At 40.8% G+C, this 16,389-nt stretch overlaps 1 protein-coding gene across 8 annotated transcripts in view; it reads left to right on the forward strand.

Annotated features, from left to right (window-relative positions):
* SNAPC1 (small nuclear RNA activating complex polypeptide 1) overlaps positions 1,862–16,389 on the forward strand; it is a 35,879-nt gene continuing 21,351 nt past the window's right edge. The window contains exons 1-7 of one of the 8 annotated variants that reach the window (XM_005652698.3): positions 1,960–2,426; positions 2,518–2,569; positions 3,552–3,694; positions 10,482–10,821; positions 14,173–14,332; positions 14,490–14,630; positions 15,295–15,399. In XM_005652698.3, coding sequence (XP_005652755.1) covers positions 10,694–10,821; positions 14,173–14,332; positions 14,490–14,630; positions 15,295–15,399 — 534 coding nt within the window. In that variant the 5' untranslated portion in view covers positions 1,960–2,426; positions 2,518–2,569; positions 3,552–3,694; positions 10,482–10,693. The other 7 variants (XM_021062512.1, XM_021062485.1, XM_021062518.1 and 4 more) reach the window with 7 other exon arrangements.

A 16,389-nucleotide genomic window follows, 5' to 3' on the forward strand; every position in this document is an offset into this window, starting at 1 on the left:
GCTTATTTTAGTTGCAAATGAGCTTCAGCTGAAATCTAGAAGTTAATTGTTTTCAATTATTAGTAGTGGTTTGAGATCATTCCAGGAGTCTGAAATGACTTGTGGGAGCAGTAGTAGTGGTTTGAGATCATTCCAGGAGTCTGAAATGACTTGTGGGAGCAGCGATTTAGATGAGGACAGTAAAGCAATGACATAAAGAACAATAAAGCTGGAAGAAAACAAGTATCTACTCCACAGTCATTTAGAAAACAAGCCCCCTGGAGTGCTTCAAGCTATTTTAAATAGCAGAACCATCTGGTCCTGGCAGCATTGTGCCAGCCTCTCAGAGACCGTCACAAATGGCCTTATAAATAATGCTCTTATGCAAGGAGAGCCCTACCCCAGAAATTAGAGTCCTGTGATAGGTCGTCTCCCTTCCTGTGAGTGAATGACCATAGTACTGTCTTCACATCTGAAGAAAGTATAGCAAAGGAGTTCAAGCATTTTTGTTCCTTTTTTCTAAGCCACAATATTAACTTTTTTAACTGCTAGATAAGTTTAAATGAATCTAACATTTCATTTAGATGCTGGACTTTGTGCTAAACATTTTGCATGTTATGGCACAATCTTTGGAAAACCCCTATGAATTCGTACCTGTTTCTCATTTTGTAGATGAGTAAACTGTCTTGGAGAGGTGGCCTCCCAGGGATTTCAGAGCGTCTGAACTGGTGGGGTGTACCCGGTCTGGGAGAACCTGCCCTTTTCCCGATTAATTGCTTAAATGGCAACTAGGAGAAAGCAATCAGGGAGTAGGGAACTGAGGGCAGGTGTCCCTTGACAGTAATGAAGTCATAGAGGACAATGAGAGGTTCAATGAGAGGAATGGAAGGCATCTATGAAAATGAATACAAGTGGTATTCTGGTGCTATTTAGTGGGTTTGAGTTTGACCTAGAGATTCGGGTGTCTGATTATGGAAAGGTAAATTATTTACTCACAGGTAAATGAGATGGTGGATGAAAAGTATGTAGATGAACTATAAAAGGCTATATGAATATATGGTATGGTTCTGCCAGCATGGCATATATTTAAGTTTGTATTACAACTGCCTAAATCTTGGTTTTCTCCTATAACCTCAAAAATACATAAAAAGATGAACTTAAAATTATTTGCTTTGTGGAAACGTAAACATTCTAAAAGTTCACATTTCTAACCTAGTAACGTCAAAAACAAGTTGCAAAAAATATGAATTTTTTTTTAAGGCAAAGGGATTCGGTTAAATAAAAGTTTTGCAAACATGTTGCTAGCTGGAACTACAAAAATGTAAAGAAAAAAATTTTACTCGGGTGTTTTTTTTTTAAGTCTACGACTAACCACTTTGCTCATATTTCATCCCTTTAAATAGCGCTGAACCTGTTGTCCCAGATCATTTTACAGAGAATTAGTCCAATCTGTAGAATTTGATATGAAATAGCCTCCCTGTAAGATAAACGCTTACACCTTACCAAAAACATTCCTATGAACGCCTTCTGGAGCTTTGTTGTGTTCACACCTTTCAGAGGTTTGGACATAATTTTTATTCTTACCTGTAGTGGATGGTTTTATCCAAGACGCTGCTCAGACACCCGATCTCCTTGTACTATTTAATTTCTTTTATTCCCTTGTCTTGGCTCCATTCCGGGACGGAGAGGAAAGACAGGTGCCTGAGAGCGGCAGTGGTCAGACCCTCAGCAGGGAAAATAGCAAGGATACGGAAGGGACCGGCCACCCCTTCTGTCCCCGGCGCCCGGGTGCCTACATGATAAGGATGTGAAACGGGAGCCTCGGGGAGAAACTTCCCCAAACCCCGCCCGCCGCGCTGCTGGCCCCGCCCCGGTACGTGCCGGAGCGCAGCACCGCAGCCCCGGCCCCGCCCGCGGCCTGCGGCCCAGGAGTGAGGCCGGCACGAGGCGGCCCTGGCGGCGGGTAGGTCTGTTGCTCCCGGCTCCCGCCTACGTGTGCGAGCGCATGTGGAGGCGCCACCGCCCGGCCTGGGGATGCGCGCGCGCGGGCGGGGGCGCGGGCCCCGCACTGCCCTTTGTCTTCCGTGTCTTGTCGGCTTCTGCTGTCTGCCCTTCCCCAAACTTGGTGGTTTGGGATGTTGGGTTGGGGGGCGGGGAACGCGGGGAGATTTTTGGGACGGGAAGTGTGCTTGGCAAATGCTCCCAGGCAAGTGCATTGCAATGTGAATCTGTGCCCTGCAGGACAGAAAAATACCGACGGGTCGCCTAGCAGATTGGGCATCGGTGTAACAGTTTTTTTTTTAAATTAGTCCTCATCGACCAAGTCTGTCAAAAACAGAGAAGCTGTGGGTTTATTTGAACATTTTTAAGGCGCTCAAAGACTTTGTTTATTTAAAGCACTTTGAGATATGCCAGATTTAAGTAAATGGAAACTTTAGCCGCCTCAGGTGGGTTTTATTTTTTGTTGGTTTTCTTTTGGTTTGGGATTTTTTTTGCTTCAGTTGTTTGAATTCATTGTGTGTCTGCACTTTATCAAAGCCGGCTATTGAGAATCCTTTGGGAGAAGATAATCTTGTTGGACAGAAGGGAGGTGAGTTTACGGAAAAAGGAAAAGCTTGGGGCCTTAATCTCCTGTGATTAATAGGTTATGATTGCGCAATTTGTTGTCAAGTATGGAGCCTGGTATTGTTTAGAATAAAAAAAAAAAAAAACCTCGCCTCTGTATATCCACAGCTGATTATATTTTACATTTATTTGTATTTTTTTCAGAAAAATTCATTGTTTATGGTTTTTCAAGTAGAATTTCCTAAAAAGTAGGACATTAAAATTTCTCTTTAAATTTTAACATTTAAAAAAGTGCTCGAGGTGTTTTAAAAAAATTTTTTTAACTAATAAAACCTGATCTGTAGCCTCAGTCATTATGTTTGTGTTTAATTAAGAGAGGTGCCATTTAGGGAGAGTGCTGTAACTCTTGTGGTTTTATGGATGCTTAATAAATCCCTATAAACTGGTGATTCTTTACAGAGGAGCACAGACCAGGGGGTGGGAGTGAGGGTGGGGTTAGTGAAATGGGAGCAGTGCTGTAATGTTCATCCCAAAGGGAAACGCATTTTTGAAAATTGAGAAACATCACATATAGCCTGACAAGTAGGCTAGGACGCTGTTAAGTCAAATATTTTTGAGAGATCTTTGAAATGTTAAAACATGAATAAACCTATTTTGGGGATGTGAGGGCCATCTGGCTACGACATCTGTCACCCCATTGATTCGGCTGATCTGGCTGCCTAGGCGGGTGTCCCCTTCCTCCCTCATCGCTCCACGAGTGTCCCTCCTGAAGCTGTGTGTTTAGGCAAAGAGGATAACCATCCCCGATAGAGGAGAACCATTCTTGGGTCAAGGGTATATGAGTAGCTACGCTCCCCTGCTAGAACCTCCAAACAAGCTATCAAGGTCCAATAAGAAAACTGTTTTGTGTAGAGATCCTTAAAGTGTATTTTTGGATAATATTATTGGTTCTTTGAAACTTTTTTTTGATGGTTCTGTACACAACTGATTATGATACGCTTTAATAGGAGCACTGAGCAAGATTTGAGGTAAGCCATTGTAACGTGTTGTCCGACTCTCCAGCCTGCTGGTAGAATATTCAAAGCAAAAACCCAACTGAAGTAAGCTACTCGCATTGCAATTTAGACAGGAGCCAGCACAGCCTGAGTAGGTAAGTGTCTTGCTACTTCCTGGGCAAATTCAGCTGTAAATATTTGCCGTCTCTGAATTTCACCTTTAGCCCTTTTACTTTACTTCTCTCTTCTTTTAACTGTCTGTGATCATTTCTGCCTGTGTTCCCTCCCCTACTAAACTCTTTATTTCCTTCAGAGCGTGGTTCCCATCCAATTCATCTTTGATTACTCCTAAAACTTTCCATTCCCAAGTTGTCCACTTGCACAAGGGCAACTCACATGTGATTGAACATGGGAGAGGCTATCCAGTGACATGGAGACCAGAGAAGAAATTATCAGAGGAATGGACTGGGGAAAATGGGACCATGTTCTAGCTCTTCCAGTGAAATCCATTTATTCAAAGAACAATGACTGAGCGTTGAGTGCGTCTGAGATGTTTGCTGTACTCTAAATGTTTATGGCCCCTCAAAATTTATATGTTGAAATCTGATCTCCAAAATGATAGTATCAGCAGAGGAGGGGACTTTGGGGATGAGTGGGTCATGAGGGTGGAACCACATAAAAGGGATCTGTGCCCTTTTAAAAGAGGCTGCAGATAGCTCTGTCGCCCCTTTGGCCTCTGGAGGATACAAGGAGAAGTTAGGGATCTGCGGCAAGGAATAGGGCTCTCACCAGTGAGCACTGACTGCCAGGATTCTGGTCTTGGACTTCCAGCTCTAGAACTGGGAGGAATAAATGTTTGTTGTTTATAAACTACCCAGTGTTTGGTATTTTGTTTTAGCAGCTTGAATGGACTAAGACAATGTCATTCTAAGATGTGTGGGGATAGGAATATTCTAGTGTTGTGCCTGCCGTCAAGAGTATGGTTAATTTGCATTCTGGAGGTCCTCAGGCATTCAGCTGTAATTGGACAAACACAACTGAAGTTTTTATGAGTCACTTAAGGACCTCTAGTCAAGCATCTTCACTCAGTAGGCTCAGAATGTACAAGAACACTGAGAAATCCAGGGGGAAAGTCTCCCAACACAAAGTATGCCAAGCCTTGGGATTCCCCTGCCTGTTTTTCCAAATATTGCAACTTCTTACCTTTGCATGCTATGCTGCGATGATAAAACCTCCCAACTTTGTCTCTTACCTCTTTGCACATTTACATTTGGTTTTTTCTACATCTGTAGCACTCTTCCTATTTTCATCTTCATCTTAATTCTTTCCCTCATTTTTCATGATTCAGTTCCTACATTAGAAAGCTTTTCCTTTCTAAAGGACTGGTTAGGGAGTTCCTGTTGTGGTGCACTGGAAATGAATCTGATTAGTTATCCATGAGGATTCGGGTTTGACCCCTGGCCTCACTCAGTAGGTTAAGGATCCAGCATTGCTGTGAGCTGTGGTGTAGGTCACAGACACGAATAAAGGACTGCTTAGGAGTTTCTCCTAGGTGTTTCCATGTTGCACTGTGCTCATCTCTTTCATATCACACTAAAATGATAGTTATCTTCTTGAGGTGAGTTCTACTTTAGATGGGGAGCAACTTGAGGACCAGAGTTATGCCTTTACATGCATCCCCAGGAAAATGGCAGTATGAGGAGCTCTATGGAGTTACTCCCCAGGAAACACCTACAACTGGTGAATATTTTAGACAACAAGCATTTAAAATTTCTTGGCACTGGAGTTCCTGTCGTGGTTCAGTGGTTAATGAATCTGACTAGCATCCATGAGGACACAGGTTCGATCCCTGGCCTTGCTCAGTGGGTTAAGGATTTGGCATTGCCGTGAGTTGTGGTATAGGTTGCAGATGTGGCTCGGATCTGGTGTTGCTGTGGCTGTGGCATAGGCTGGCAGCTACACTCCGATTTGATCCCTATCCTGGGAACCTCCATATGGTGCGGGTGTGGCCCTAAAAAGCAAAAAAAAAAAAAAAGTTTCTTGACGTTGAAGGGAATACAGCAGATGTAGAAACATTTATTCAAGAACATCTACTAAATCTTGGTAAGAACAGCGAGAGTCAGTGGCACTTGAGCTATGACCTCCAACCCCAACCCCACCCCCCACTCAGTGTAACAGAAGCTCCACTCTGGTTGGCCGTGGCCAAGAAGATGACAGTCGATCTTCCCCTAGATCTCAGTAAAGGGCTGTGGATCTCCTGGGAGAGACAGGCTGCCAGCATTTTCATCCTCCTTAGCATAATGTTGCAAAGGCTGAATTCCAATAAATGGGTGCTAGAGATTAGAGAGACATTACTCATAGAAGAGAGGCTCTATCCTAGGGTCAGGAGGCCAGCAGTGCTGGGGCCCCAAACAACCTCAGCTCACACAGCTTACTCATGAGTTCCAGGCCAGGAGAGGCAGCCTGGGAACAGAAGCTACTGTCCTCTTCCATAGCCCTGCTTATAAAGCATGGGTAGTGTATGGCTCTAAAAGAAAAGGGACACTTCTTCCCCATTCCCATCTTGATCAGAGATTTTGCCCAATGGGAGAGAAAAGTCCATTACAGCAGAGAACTCTGAAGCTCTCCACAGAGGAACTGACTTCATTTGGAAGGGTGTGAGGAAATTAAAACCTAAGGGTGCTCTTGAAAATAATGCATATTCTGGTGGTAAAGTAATTAAGAGGATGCTGGTAGTTGCATGCAGCAGCAGGAAGTTAAACTGCAGACCTGCTAGTTTACCAGAGAAAGCCTGGCAAAGAGACAACTTGGGATCAGAACAAAGCTCAAGATGGGACTCAAAGGCTATCTCTGTAAAGAAAACTAAATGTAATTGGATTAAACTATGGAGCAATTCATGCCCCTAGGACATTGTCAGAAGCAGTAGAGCAATCAGCTAACAATTAGTGGAGCCTAATAGCTGGGTGTGCTACTCAAAGAGGCAGGCAGTTTAACGGAGAGATCAGGGAAAGAGACAAGAGCACTGTTGAAACCATTGTCATCCCAAGCTGGCTCTGTGCCTAGCCTCAGGACATTGATCCATTCTCAATAAAAACTATAGAACTTTATTAAAGATGCTAAAGATTACTTGAATGTTTACAAATATGGACACTCCATATGATAAAAATGTTTCCTTTCCAGAGTTTCCGTTGTCGCACAGCAGAAACAAATCGGACTAGTAACCATGAGGATGCAGGTTTAATCCCTGGCCTCGCTCAGTGGGTCAGCAATCAGGCATTGCTATGGCTGTGGTGTAGGCCCAGAGCTGTAGCTCCGATTTGTCCTCTAGCATGGGAACTTCCATATGCCTCAGGTTCGGCCCTAAAAAAAAAAAAAGAAAAGAAAATGTTATCCTTTCCAAACTGACATGGATTTAATGCAGTTCAATCGAAATCCCAAGGTACTATTAGAGAAACTTGACAAGTTGAATTTAAAATGTATATGAAAAAGCAAAAGTACAAAATAATCAATATACCCTAAGAAGAATAAGACAAAAGGACGTTCCTTCCCAGATTAAAAAATATCTGTGGTATTTAGAGTATGGTATTTCTGTAGCAAAATTCAAATTGACCTTTGGAAGTAAATAGTAACCCCAGAAACAGGCTAAAGCTGGCACCTTCCTGTGCCAAACTTAACCATTTCATTTTTTTGGATTTTGGGAAAGTTAGGGGGAGGGGCCTAGGTGGCCCAAATCAGGAGTTTGAGGGTGATTAGAAGTGACTATACTGTGATTGTATACTAACAGTGATGGAAATACTTTGGTATGTCAGCAACAGGTTCAGAGCCATACAGTTGTGTACTGGCCTCAGTTAGCCCTGCACACTTGATACATGACAGAAGTGACTTTTTGGATTAGTGGGAAAAGATGAAGTATTCAGTCACAGGTACTGGAAAATTATGCATACGGAAAATGCACATACATATAGTTATACACACAGAATAAAGTGAAATTGGATCCTCAACTCATACCATACATAGAAATCACTTTTAGATGGATTTTGGTGGATTAAAAATGAAGGGCAGCACAGATTTTGGAATAAAATTGTGGCAGTGATGTTGGCAGTCCAACAAAGATTATGTACCTTTTCCATGGATTGGAGTTGTTGCTGGGAAAAGGCATCCCAGTTAGGGACCACATTTCCAGGTCTCTTTGTGCCTGTGTGGTGCCACGTGACTGAGTTCTGGCCAATAGAATGTGGGCTAAAATGCCGTACAGCAGTGCTTCTCAAACTATTGGCAATAACAAACCATTTCTCCCCAGACTATTGTGGACTAATACTTTTGTAAACTAAAATAAAAATAAGTTACCATAAAACTGAAATTAAAAAATTCACACCAAATACAAGTCCATTTTTAAAAGTCATTAGATTCAACAGACATGAAATTACTTAGTCAAATTGCTGTTAAAAGTTTGCAAACACTTCTCAATTTCTGTACTTCGGTGTGAAAAGATTTAAAAAAAAAAGTTTGCAGACCAGCAGAAGTCAGTATCTCAAATAAAATATTTATAGCCAAAAGATTAAAAAAATTCACTACACTAAAAATAAAAATTCCTGTACATCAAAAGTCATCATAAAGATAGTACATAAATACAAGTAACAGGAGTTCCAAGTTTCTTTCCTGCCCTGGGAACTCCATATGCTGTGGGCATGGCCAAAAAAAACAAACAAAAACAAAAAGCCACAAACTGGGAAAAGATAATTGTAATATATATGTATAAACATCAATTTAGTAGTCAAAATATATGCTACAAATCAATAAGGCAAATAACCCAATTGAAAAATATATAAAGAAGAATTTCACAGTGGAGGAAATATGAATACAAAATTAGAATTTGAGAAGATGTATAACCATTATATCAGAAAAATGTATCAAGACGAGAGTTAGATACCAAGTTTCTTTTTTTCTTTTATCTTTTTAGGGTCACACCCTTGGCATATGGAGGTTCCCAAGCTAGGGGTCTAATCGGAACTGTAGCCGCTGGCCTATGCCATAGCCACGGCAACGCCAGATCCTTAACCCACTGAGGGAGGCCAGGGATCGAACCCACAACTTCATCGTTCCTAGTTGGATTCGTTTCCACTGTGCCAAGACAGGAACTCCTGAAATTTCTGATATGATATGGCTGAATTGGGAACTCTCATACTCTGACGGTAAAGTGTAAACCAGTCTTGTTAAGTTTTACATTTGCACTCATTATCTTCAAACAGTTCCACTCCTGGATATATATAGAGTCATGCAACATATAATCAGAAATCACATATTAAACACATTTTATCTTAAATTGTATTTAAGATAAAAAATGAAAAATTCTTTTAGCCGATCTGAAATTTAAGATTTCATTTGGTCTCATGTATTTTATCTGGCAATCCTACATATAAAAGGAGTCAGGTACCAAAGTGTTAATAGTAATACTATTTATAACAGCAAGATCTGGAACCCACCTCAATTTGCATTCAGGAAATAATGGATAAACTGTATATTCACACAATGGAACATTAGGCAGCAGTGAAAATGAATTATAGCTACAGAAATAACATAAGTGAATCAGAAAAAATTATTAAACTTAAAAGCAATTCAAAAAATATACATTAGAAATTTCAGTACCATTTTCATAAAACTCAAAACCAACCACAAGTAAACAATATATTGTTGAGTGAGCCATACATATGTGGTTAAAATAGCTATAAGAGAGTGAGAATCAAAATAAGGTAGTTGTTACCAAGATAATGGCATAGGCAGGAGAATAGGTTAGAGAAGGAATTAACAGATTGATGGGACAGTGTTAGTCATGTTCTGGTTCCTATACAGAAGGCATACAGGTGTCCATTTTAGTGCTTTTCTTTTTCTTTCTTTCTTTCTTTCTTTCTTTCTTTCTTTCTTTCTTTCTTTCTTTCTTTCTTTCTTCCTTCCTTCCTTCCTTCCTTCCTTCCTTCCTTCCTTCTTTCTCTCTTTTTTGCTTTTGGGGGGGGGCGGGTCCCACCTGCAGCATATGGAAGTTCCCAGGATAGGGTTTGAGTCAGAGCCACAGCTGCCAGCCTACACAATAAGGTGGTGATCCCAGCCATGTCTGTGACCTGCACCACAGCTCATGGCAACTCGGGATCCCCAACCCACTGAGACAAGCAGAGATTGAACCTGCATCCTCATGGATACTAGTTGGATTCATTTGTTGTGCCACAATGGAAACTCCAGTGCTACACTTCTTATGTCACATAAGTTTTCCTATAATACATAAAATATTAAACACAAAATTTAAGATAAACGATGATTGATCAGGAAAGTTGAGTGTGTTGAACATCCATAGACAGAAAGTCCAATGCTTTTATATTAGCATATTCTTTCTAAAGAATAAAAATAGTATGCCTTGCAATCACAGAAATAGTGAAAGGTACAAAACACTACTCCCATAGCTAGTTCCTGAGAGATGCGAGGAGGTGGCCTGTACAGTCAATTCAGCCAAATAATCAATGTATATATAAAGCGGATGCGGTACTTTCTGCTAAGTACTGTGCTAGTGATTTCGGGTGGTGGTGGGAAGATGTTTAAGAGTGTCTCAAGAGTGGTAGCAGACAACTGCTAGGGCTACAAGGAGAGAGCCGCACATTAAGCACCACTTTATGTGGGTATAGACTATAAGAGAATGAGTACAGTCTACTTTTTAGTAAACCCTATTTAGATCTTCTTTCCACGCGGAGTTGGCGGAGGCTGGGAACTGTTCTGCCCCAGCTGTAAAAATTGACTTCTGTCACTCTAAAAATCACTTTAAAGGAGAGTGATAAGTGAGGATAATACCAATTTGCATAAACTACCTAATATAGACTTGAAATCCTTCTTGGGCTCACATGCCATTTGAGATGTAAATTTCTAAAGTGAAATTTTAAGCACTCATTTTACTCTCAGAGCGGAGGGGCGAAAACAGACGAAACAACGCATGCGCAGTAACCATCGCGTGATCGGGCGGACTCCACTGGAGACGGTTCTGAAGGGGCCGGAAACGCGTCACAAAGAGCGTGTGCGTCACGTCGTAGGGGGCGGAGCGTCTGAGCCTGGTTTCCTCGGCTACCGCTGCCGGCTGGGTAACGTTTGTGGTGCGTGGTTGGCGACTTTCAGACATGGGGACTCCCGCAGGCTTGCAGACGGACTGTGAGGCGCTGCTCAGCCGCTTCCAAAAGATGGACAGCGTGCGCTTCGAGGACTTCACCGAACTCTGGAGGAAGATGAAGTTCGGGACCATCTTCTGGTGGGTGTTTATGGTGCACTACCCGCCTCTTCCCCAGCTTAGAGGGTGTTGCAGATTTCATTCCCTCTGCTGCCCAGCACCAGGGAAGGGCGGAGAGAAGCAGGAGTCTCTGAACGCTCCCCTCCATCTCTCCCGGGCCTTCGCCTAGGCTCGGCTACGCGCTTTTCTCTGGGCGGTTTCGTTGTCTTGGGTTCCGTCCTTTTGCGGCCTTCTCCGGAGTATATTTCTACTTGGCCTCCCTTCTAAACTCTTCTTTCCACCTTGGTAACCCAGGTCAATCTCAATCATTTGCTCTCCTCTAGTCTTGTTTTCTAAGAACTTCATGTTTAAAAACAAAACAAACACATAAGCAAAGCCCCTGCTCGATTGAATTCATTTTTCTTTTATCTAGCCACCCAATTTATCTTACTAAAGTACAGATTTGATCATGTCACGCCCCTGCTTCCCTCCCTTCAGTGGTTTCCCTGGCCTTTGGAATACAGCTCAGATTCCCTAGCAGGGCCCTCCGTGCCTGGCCTCTGCCCATCGCTGTAGCTTCATCTGCCAGTTTTCTCCAGCCACACGCTCACGCCCTCAGCCTGGAGCTTTCCCCCAGCTCGCTTTGCCTGGTCACCTTATTCTTCAGTCAGGTTTAACAAATAACAGTTCCTCAGGGAAGCCTGTCTTTCTTTGCCCTTCTAGACTAGGTAGAGTGTTTATGCTCTTTTTCCCCCCTGAAGTACTCTGCACTTATTTTACCCTTTGAGTTAACCACACTTTATTGTGTGTAGTTCGGAAGGCAGTATAGTGTAGTGGTTAAGAGCACAGATTATAGAGTCCAGCTGCCTGAATTTGAATCAGAGTCCACTAACTGTGACTGATTTGCTTGCCTGAGCTTCCTTATCTGTAAAATAGAGCAGTGATAATACCTCATATTGCAGTTCTGAGCATTAAATGAGCTAATATATGTTAAGTGCACTCTTAAGTGCTTAATAAATATTCATTATTATTATTTAAAAAATTATTTTCCTTCCACTAGACTGAGCTCTGTGAGGACAGTGACTGGATGAATCTGGTATCTATTAGCATAGTATATACAATATTGGAAAGGTTAAATAATTGAATGAGTCCTTGTGATTAAAATGGAAATGTTCCCTTTTCTCTTTGTTAGTGTAAAATAATTACTTGTGTAGTTTGTACATGGCAAGGAATGCAGGCTGGAGAACCGTTTGTTATACAGTTAATCAAAGAAGAGGAACTTATTTTATTTAATGACTGCTAATTGTAATGCATTTATAGCTGTATGTAACCCATAGAACAACTCTGGGATCACTAATTATCCTTATTTTATAGAGGAGGAAATTGAGGTTTAAGGTCAAGTAGTTTCTCTATGATTACACAACTAATAAGTGGTAGAGCAAATACTGAAACCAATGTGTTTTATTGTTTCTAAAACCCATGATTTTTCACTGTACCCCCCTTGGGAAAATCGGCTGTTTAGAAAAATTTTGCTAGACTAATTTTTAGCTAATGACGAAGGAACTAAAATGAGAAAACAATTAAGAGAGCACCTGAGGAAAGGTAGATTTTCTTTCGAAAGTGCCTTGGTTGCCAGTACTGTAATAGGTGTTCTGCATTCTTTTAGTATATTTATTACTTGAAGAGCCCAGGCTTTGGAAGTATGATGGAATCTGCTTTTCTACCCTGCTCTTTATGTTGGTGAGTTTTGCCCTGCAGAACGGGAAGGAGGAGGTGGGTCACATTGTACTGTGGTTCTCTAACTTTTTCACCTAAGAGTCTCAAGAACAAATTAGGATTAGAATTCCCATTGGGCACAGCAAACATGAATCCCACTAGTATCCATGAGGTTGTGGGTTTGATCCCTGGCCTTGCTTAGTGGGTTGGAATCCTGCGTTGCTGTGGCTGCAGTGTAGGCCAGCAGCTGTAACTCCGATTTGACCCCTAGCCTGGGAACTTCCCTAAAAAGCAGAAAAAAAAAGAAAAAGAGCAAAGAACAAATTAGGATTAGTGTGACTCCTGAGGACATTGGGAGAATCTCCATCATATACTAAAATGCACATTTTTAAAAAAATGAAGTGTATGGAGTTCCCATCGTGGCCAGTGGTTAATGAATCCGACTAGGAACCATGAGGTTGTGGGTTCGATCCCTGGCCTTGCTCAGTGGGTTAAAGATCTGGCGTTGCCGTGAGCTGTGGTGTAGGTTGCAGACGTGGCTGGGATCTGGTGTTGCTGTGGCTCTGGCGTAGGCCGGCAGCTACAGCTCTGATTAGACCCCTAGCCTGGGAACCTCCATATGCCGCGGGATCGGCCCAAGAAATGGCAAAAAGACAAAAAAAAAGAAGAAGTGTAGTTGGCTTACAGTATTATGTTAGTTTCAGATGTACAACATAGTGATCCAATAGTCAAATATATTACAAATGACCAACCAATAGTCCAGTAACCATCTGTCACCATACAAAATTATTAAAGTATTATTGACTTTATTATTTATGCTGTATATTACATCCCCGTGACTTATTTATTTTATAACTAGATGTTTGTATCTCATAATCCCCTTCACCTATTTGGCCACTGCTCCATCCCTCTCCTCTCTGGCATTCACCACTTTCCTCTCTATTTATGTCTGTTTTTATTTTTAATTTTTAAAAAACTTTTATGGCCACACCTGCTGCATATGGAAGTTCTTGGGCTAAGGGTGGAATCAGAGCTGCAGCTGAGGCTACACCAGAGCCACAGCAACACTGGATCCAAGCCATATCTGAGACCTACACTGCACCTTGTGGCAATGCCAGATCCTTAACCCACTAAGTAAGGCCAGGGATTGAACCTGCATCCTCATGGACACTGTGTTGGGTTCTTAACCCTCTGAGCCACAACAGAAACTCGTGTTTCTGTTTGCTCTTTTGATTTTTAGATTACATGCATAAGTGAGATCATCGAGAACTTGTCTTTTCTCTGACTTATTTCACTTAGCATAATACCTTCCAGGGCAGTCCCTGTTGTCCAAGTGCTTACACTTTTGTATTTTATTCTGTAATTTTGTATTTTATTCTGCAAATTCTGTAGCCTATTTTAATATATTACATATTTTAGATTCTTAACCAGTAATCCTTTTGCTTCCCAGTTCAGCAGTAAGGTTGACGTTTTAGGAGGATGCATTATGTTTACCTGGTGGATGCCTGTGCCTCAGTGTAATACGAAGCACAGCTGAAAATTATGTCTTCATACTTGAATCATGAAGGGAACAGACGTGGTGTGCCCATCCACTTTCTAGCAGCTGCTATTTAAACAAGTCTATATCTCTTCTACTATTTTTTCACAGTCACAATATATTTGCTCTTTATTTTCTAGTGGCAAAATGAGACATTTAGAAAAGAACACATTTACAAAAGAAGCTTTGGCTTTGGCTTGGCGATATTTTCTACCTCCATATGCCTTCCAGATCAGAGTTGGTGCTTTGTATCTGCTCTATGGATTATATAACGCCCAACTATGTCAACCTAAACAAAAGGTAATGGTGAGTTGTTTTCTTCCAGCAGAAATATGAAACAGGTACAATGTTTCCACAACAAACTGATTTAAATAGAAATCCCAGTGTTTCAAAATTATAGTACATTTGTGAAAAAAAGATTTACATTTACTCACAACTTTATTTCTTTCGTTTGCAGATTAGAGTCGCCCTGAAGGATTGGGATGAAATTTTAAAATTTCAGCAAGATTTGATAAATGCACAACATTTTGATGCAGCTTATATTTTTAGGAAGCTTCGACTAGACAGAGCATTTCACTTTGCAGCCATGCCTAAATTGGTATGTTATCTAAAATAGATTGTCTTCCAAAATGGGAAATAATGCTTCATTGTCCTTAAAGTGTCTCAGTCTCCAGAAAGTGGGAAGAATATTATATAGTTTCTAGTACTGTAGGCTTCTTAAAATAGGAGAAAGTACTTTCTGATTACTTTTTTTTTCCAAACAAAAATTCAGTCTCTCTTTATAAATGTAGTATTTTTGGATACCATCTAGTAAGCAGATCGTTGGAAGAAGAAATTAGATTGGGTATCTGTATTTACTTACTCCTTTATTCAAACATCAGAGAGGCTACTGGAAGAGGACCAAGGGGCTTTAATGTCATTTCATGAAAAGTTGAAACCTGCATTAATAAAATACATATTTCTTCAATCTTGTGACAGTTTCAGACACTGGATTGAAAGGGCACTTGAAAGATTCTAGTTCTGGTTCTGCCATCAGCTGGCAAATCATGTAACTTCTCTGAGTTTCATACGAATTTATAAGCATATAGACTTATTTATTTCAGTAGTCTCTGAGAAATGGAATATTTAATAAATATATGCTTAGAGCTGCTTTTTTTAAATCCACGTTTACTTACAATTTTTATTGCTGGCCTGCTTATTTCAGCACTTAAAAAATATCCTTTAAAAGACATCTGTTTTAAAAGAAATTCATTATTATTTAGTTGTCATACAGAATGAAGAAGAAAATTCAGCGAGCGGAGGTTACAGAAGAATTTAAGGACCCAAATGATCGTGTCATGAAACTTATCACTTCTGATGTACTAGAGGTAATTTTTTTCTTGAAATTTTTAAAAATTGTTTTATTGTTAACTCTATATTGAGGCTATACCTTCATCTCTTGGATATTGGAATCTTTTCTCATCCTTTTAACCAATTATTGAATGCTCTTTCTCTAAAGTGCCAAGAATACTACACCCTAATTTATGGAATAAATTTATGGAATAAATTTATGGAATAAATCTTGAAACACAGTGAGAAACAAAAAGATTTAGAAGGCCGGACTTAGACTAAAGATTTAGATTTAAATACTTAGTTTGTATTTGACTTTAGATAGGTCATAAAACTAGAATTTAAAGTGATTTTACTTTTTTATTAATTTGAGCAATATGTAAATTCCTTTTTACAACGCTTATGTAAAAACCCACCACTGAAAACAGGCTAATTTGAAGTCAAGAATTATGGATAGGAGGTACAGTCTTAAAACAGCTTTTTCATCTAATATATTTTGGAATTTTATTTGAGTTGTGCAGTACTGAGAAAAATCTTCTTTTGTGTGGTGAAGAAGTGATACTGAGTTTTACCTGAGTGGAAGGGTTCCCCTGAAGTTAAAAACAAAACCTGGACTTCCTGTCATGGCTCAGTGGTTAGCAAATCTGACTAGAAACCATGAGGCTTTGGATTCCATCCCTGGACTTACTCAGTGGGTTAAGAATCTGGCCTTGCCGTGGGCTGTGGTGTAGGTGGCAGATGAGGCTCAGATCTGGCGTGCTGTGGCTGTGGTGTAGGCTGGCAGCTACAGCACCAATTAGACCCCCTAGCCTGGGAACCTCCATATGCGAAGGATTCGGCCCTAAAGAGACCAAAAAAAAAAAAAGAGAGAGAAAAAACAAAACCCACTAAAGGGCCACATCCTTCTAATCAATGATTCATCCCCTTTTCAAAAGAATGAGTTTATATATATGTTGAGAGTGCACACCAGTGAGTGTGAGCAGGTGGTGGTGGGGGGTCTCAGTCAGGTTTTCTCATTGCTTTGAGCC

This window comes from Sus scrofa, chromosome 1, assembly GCF_000003025.6.
Source record: "Sus scrofa isolate TJ Tabasco breed Duroc chromosome 1, Sscrofa11.1, whole genome shotgun sequence".
In the NCBI taxonomy this organism is placed as follows: domain Eukaryota; kingdom Metazoa; phylum Chordata; class Mammalia; order Artiodactyla; family Suidae; genus Sus; species Sus scrofa.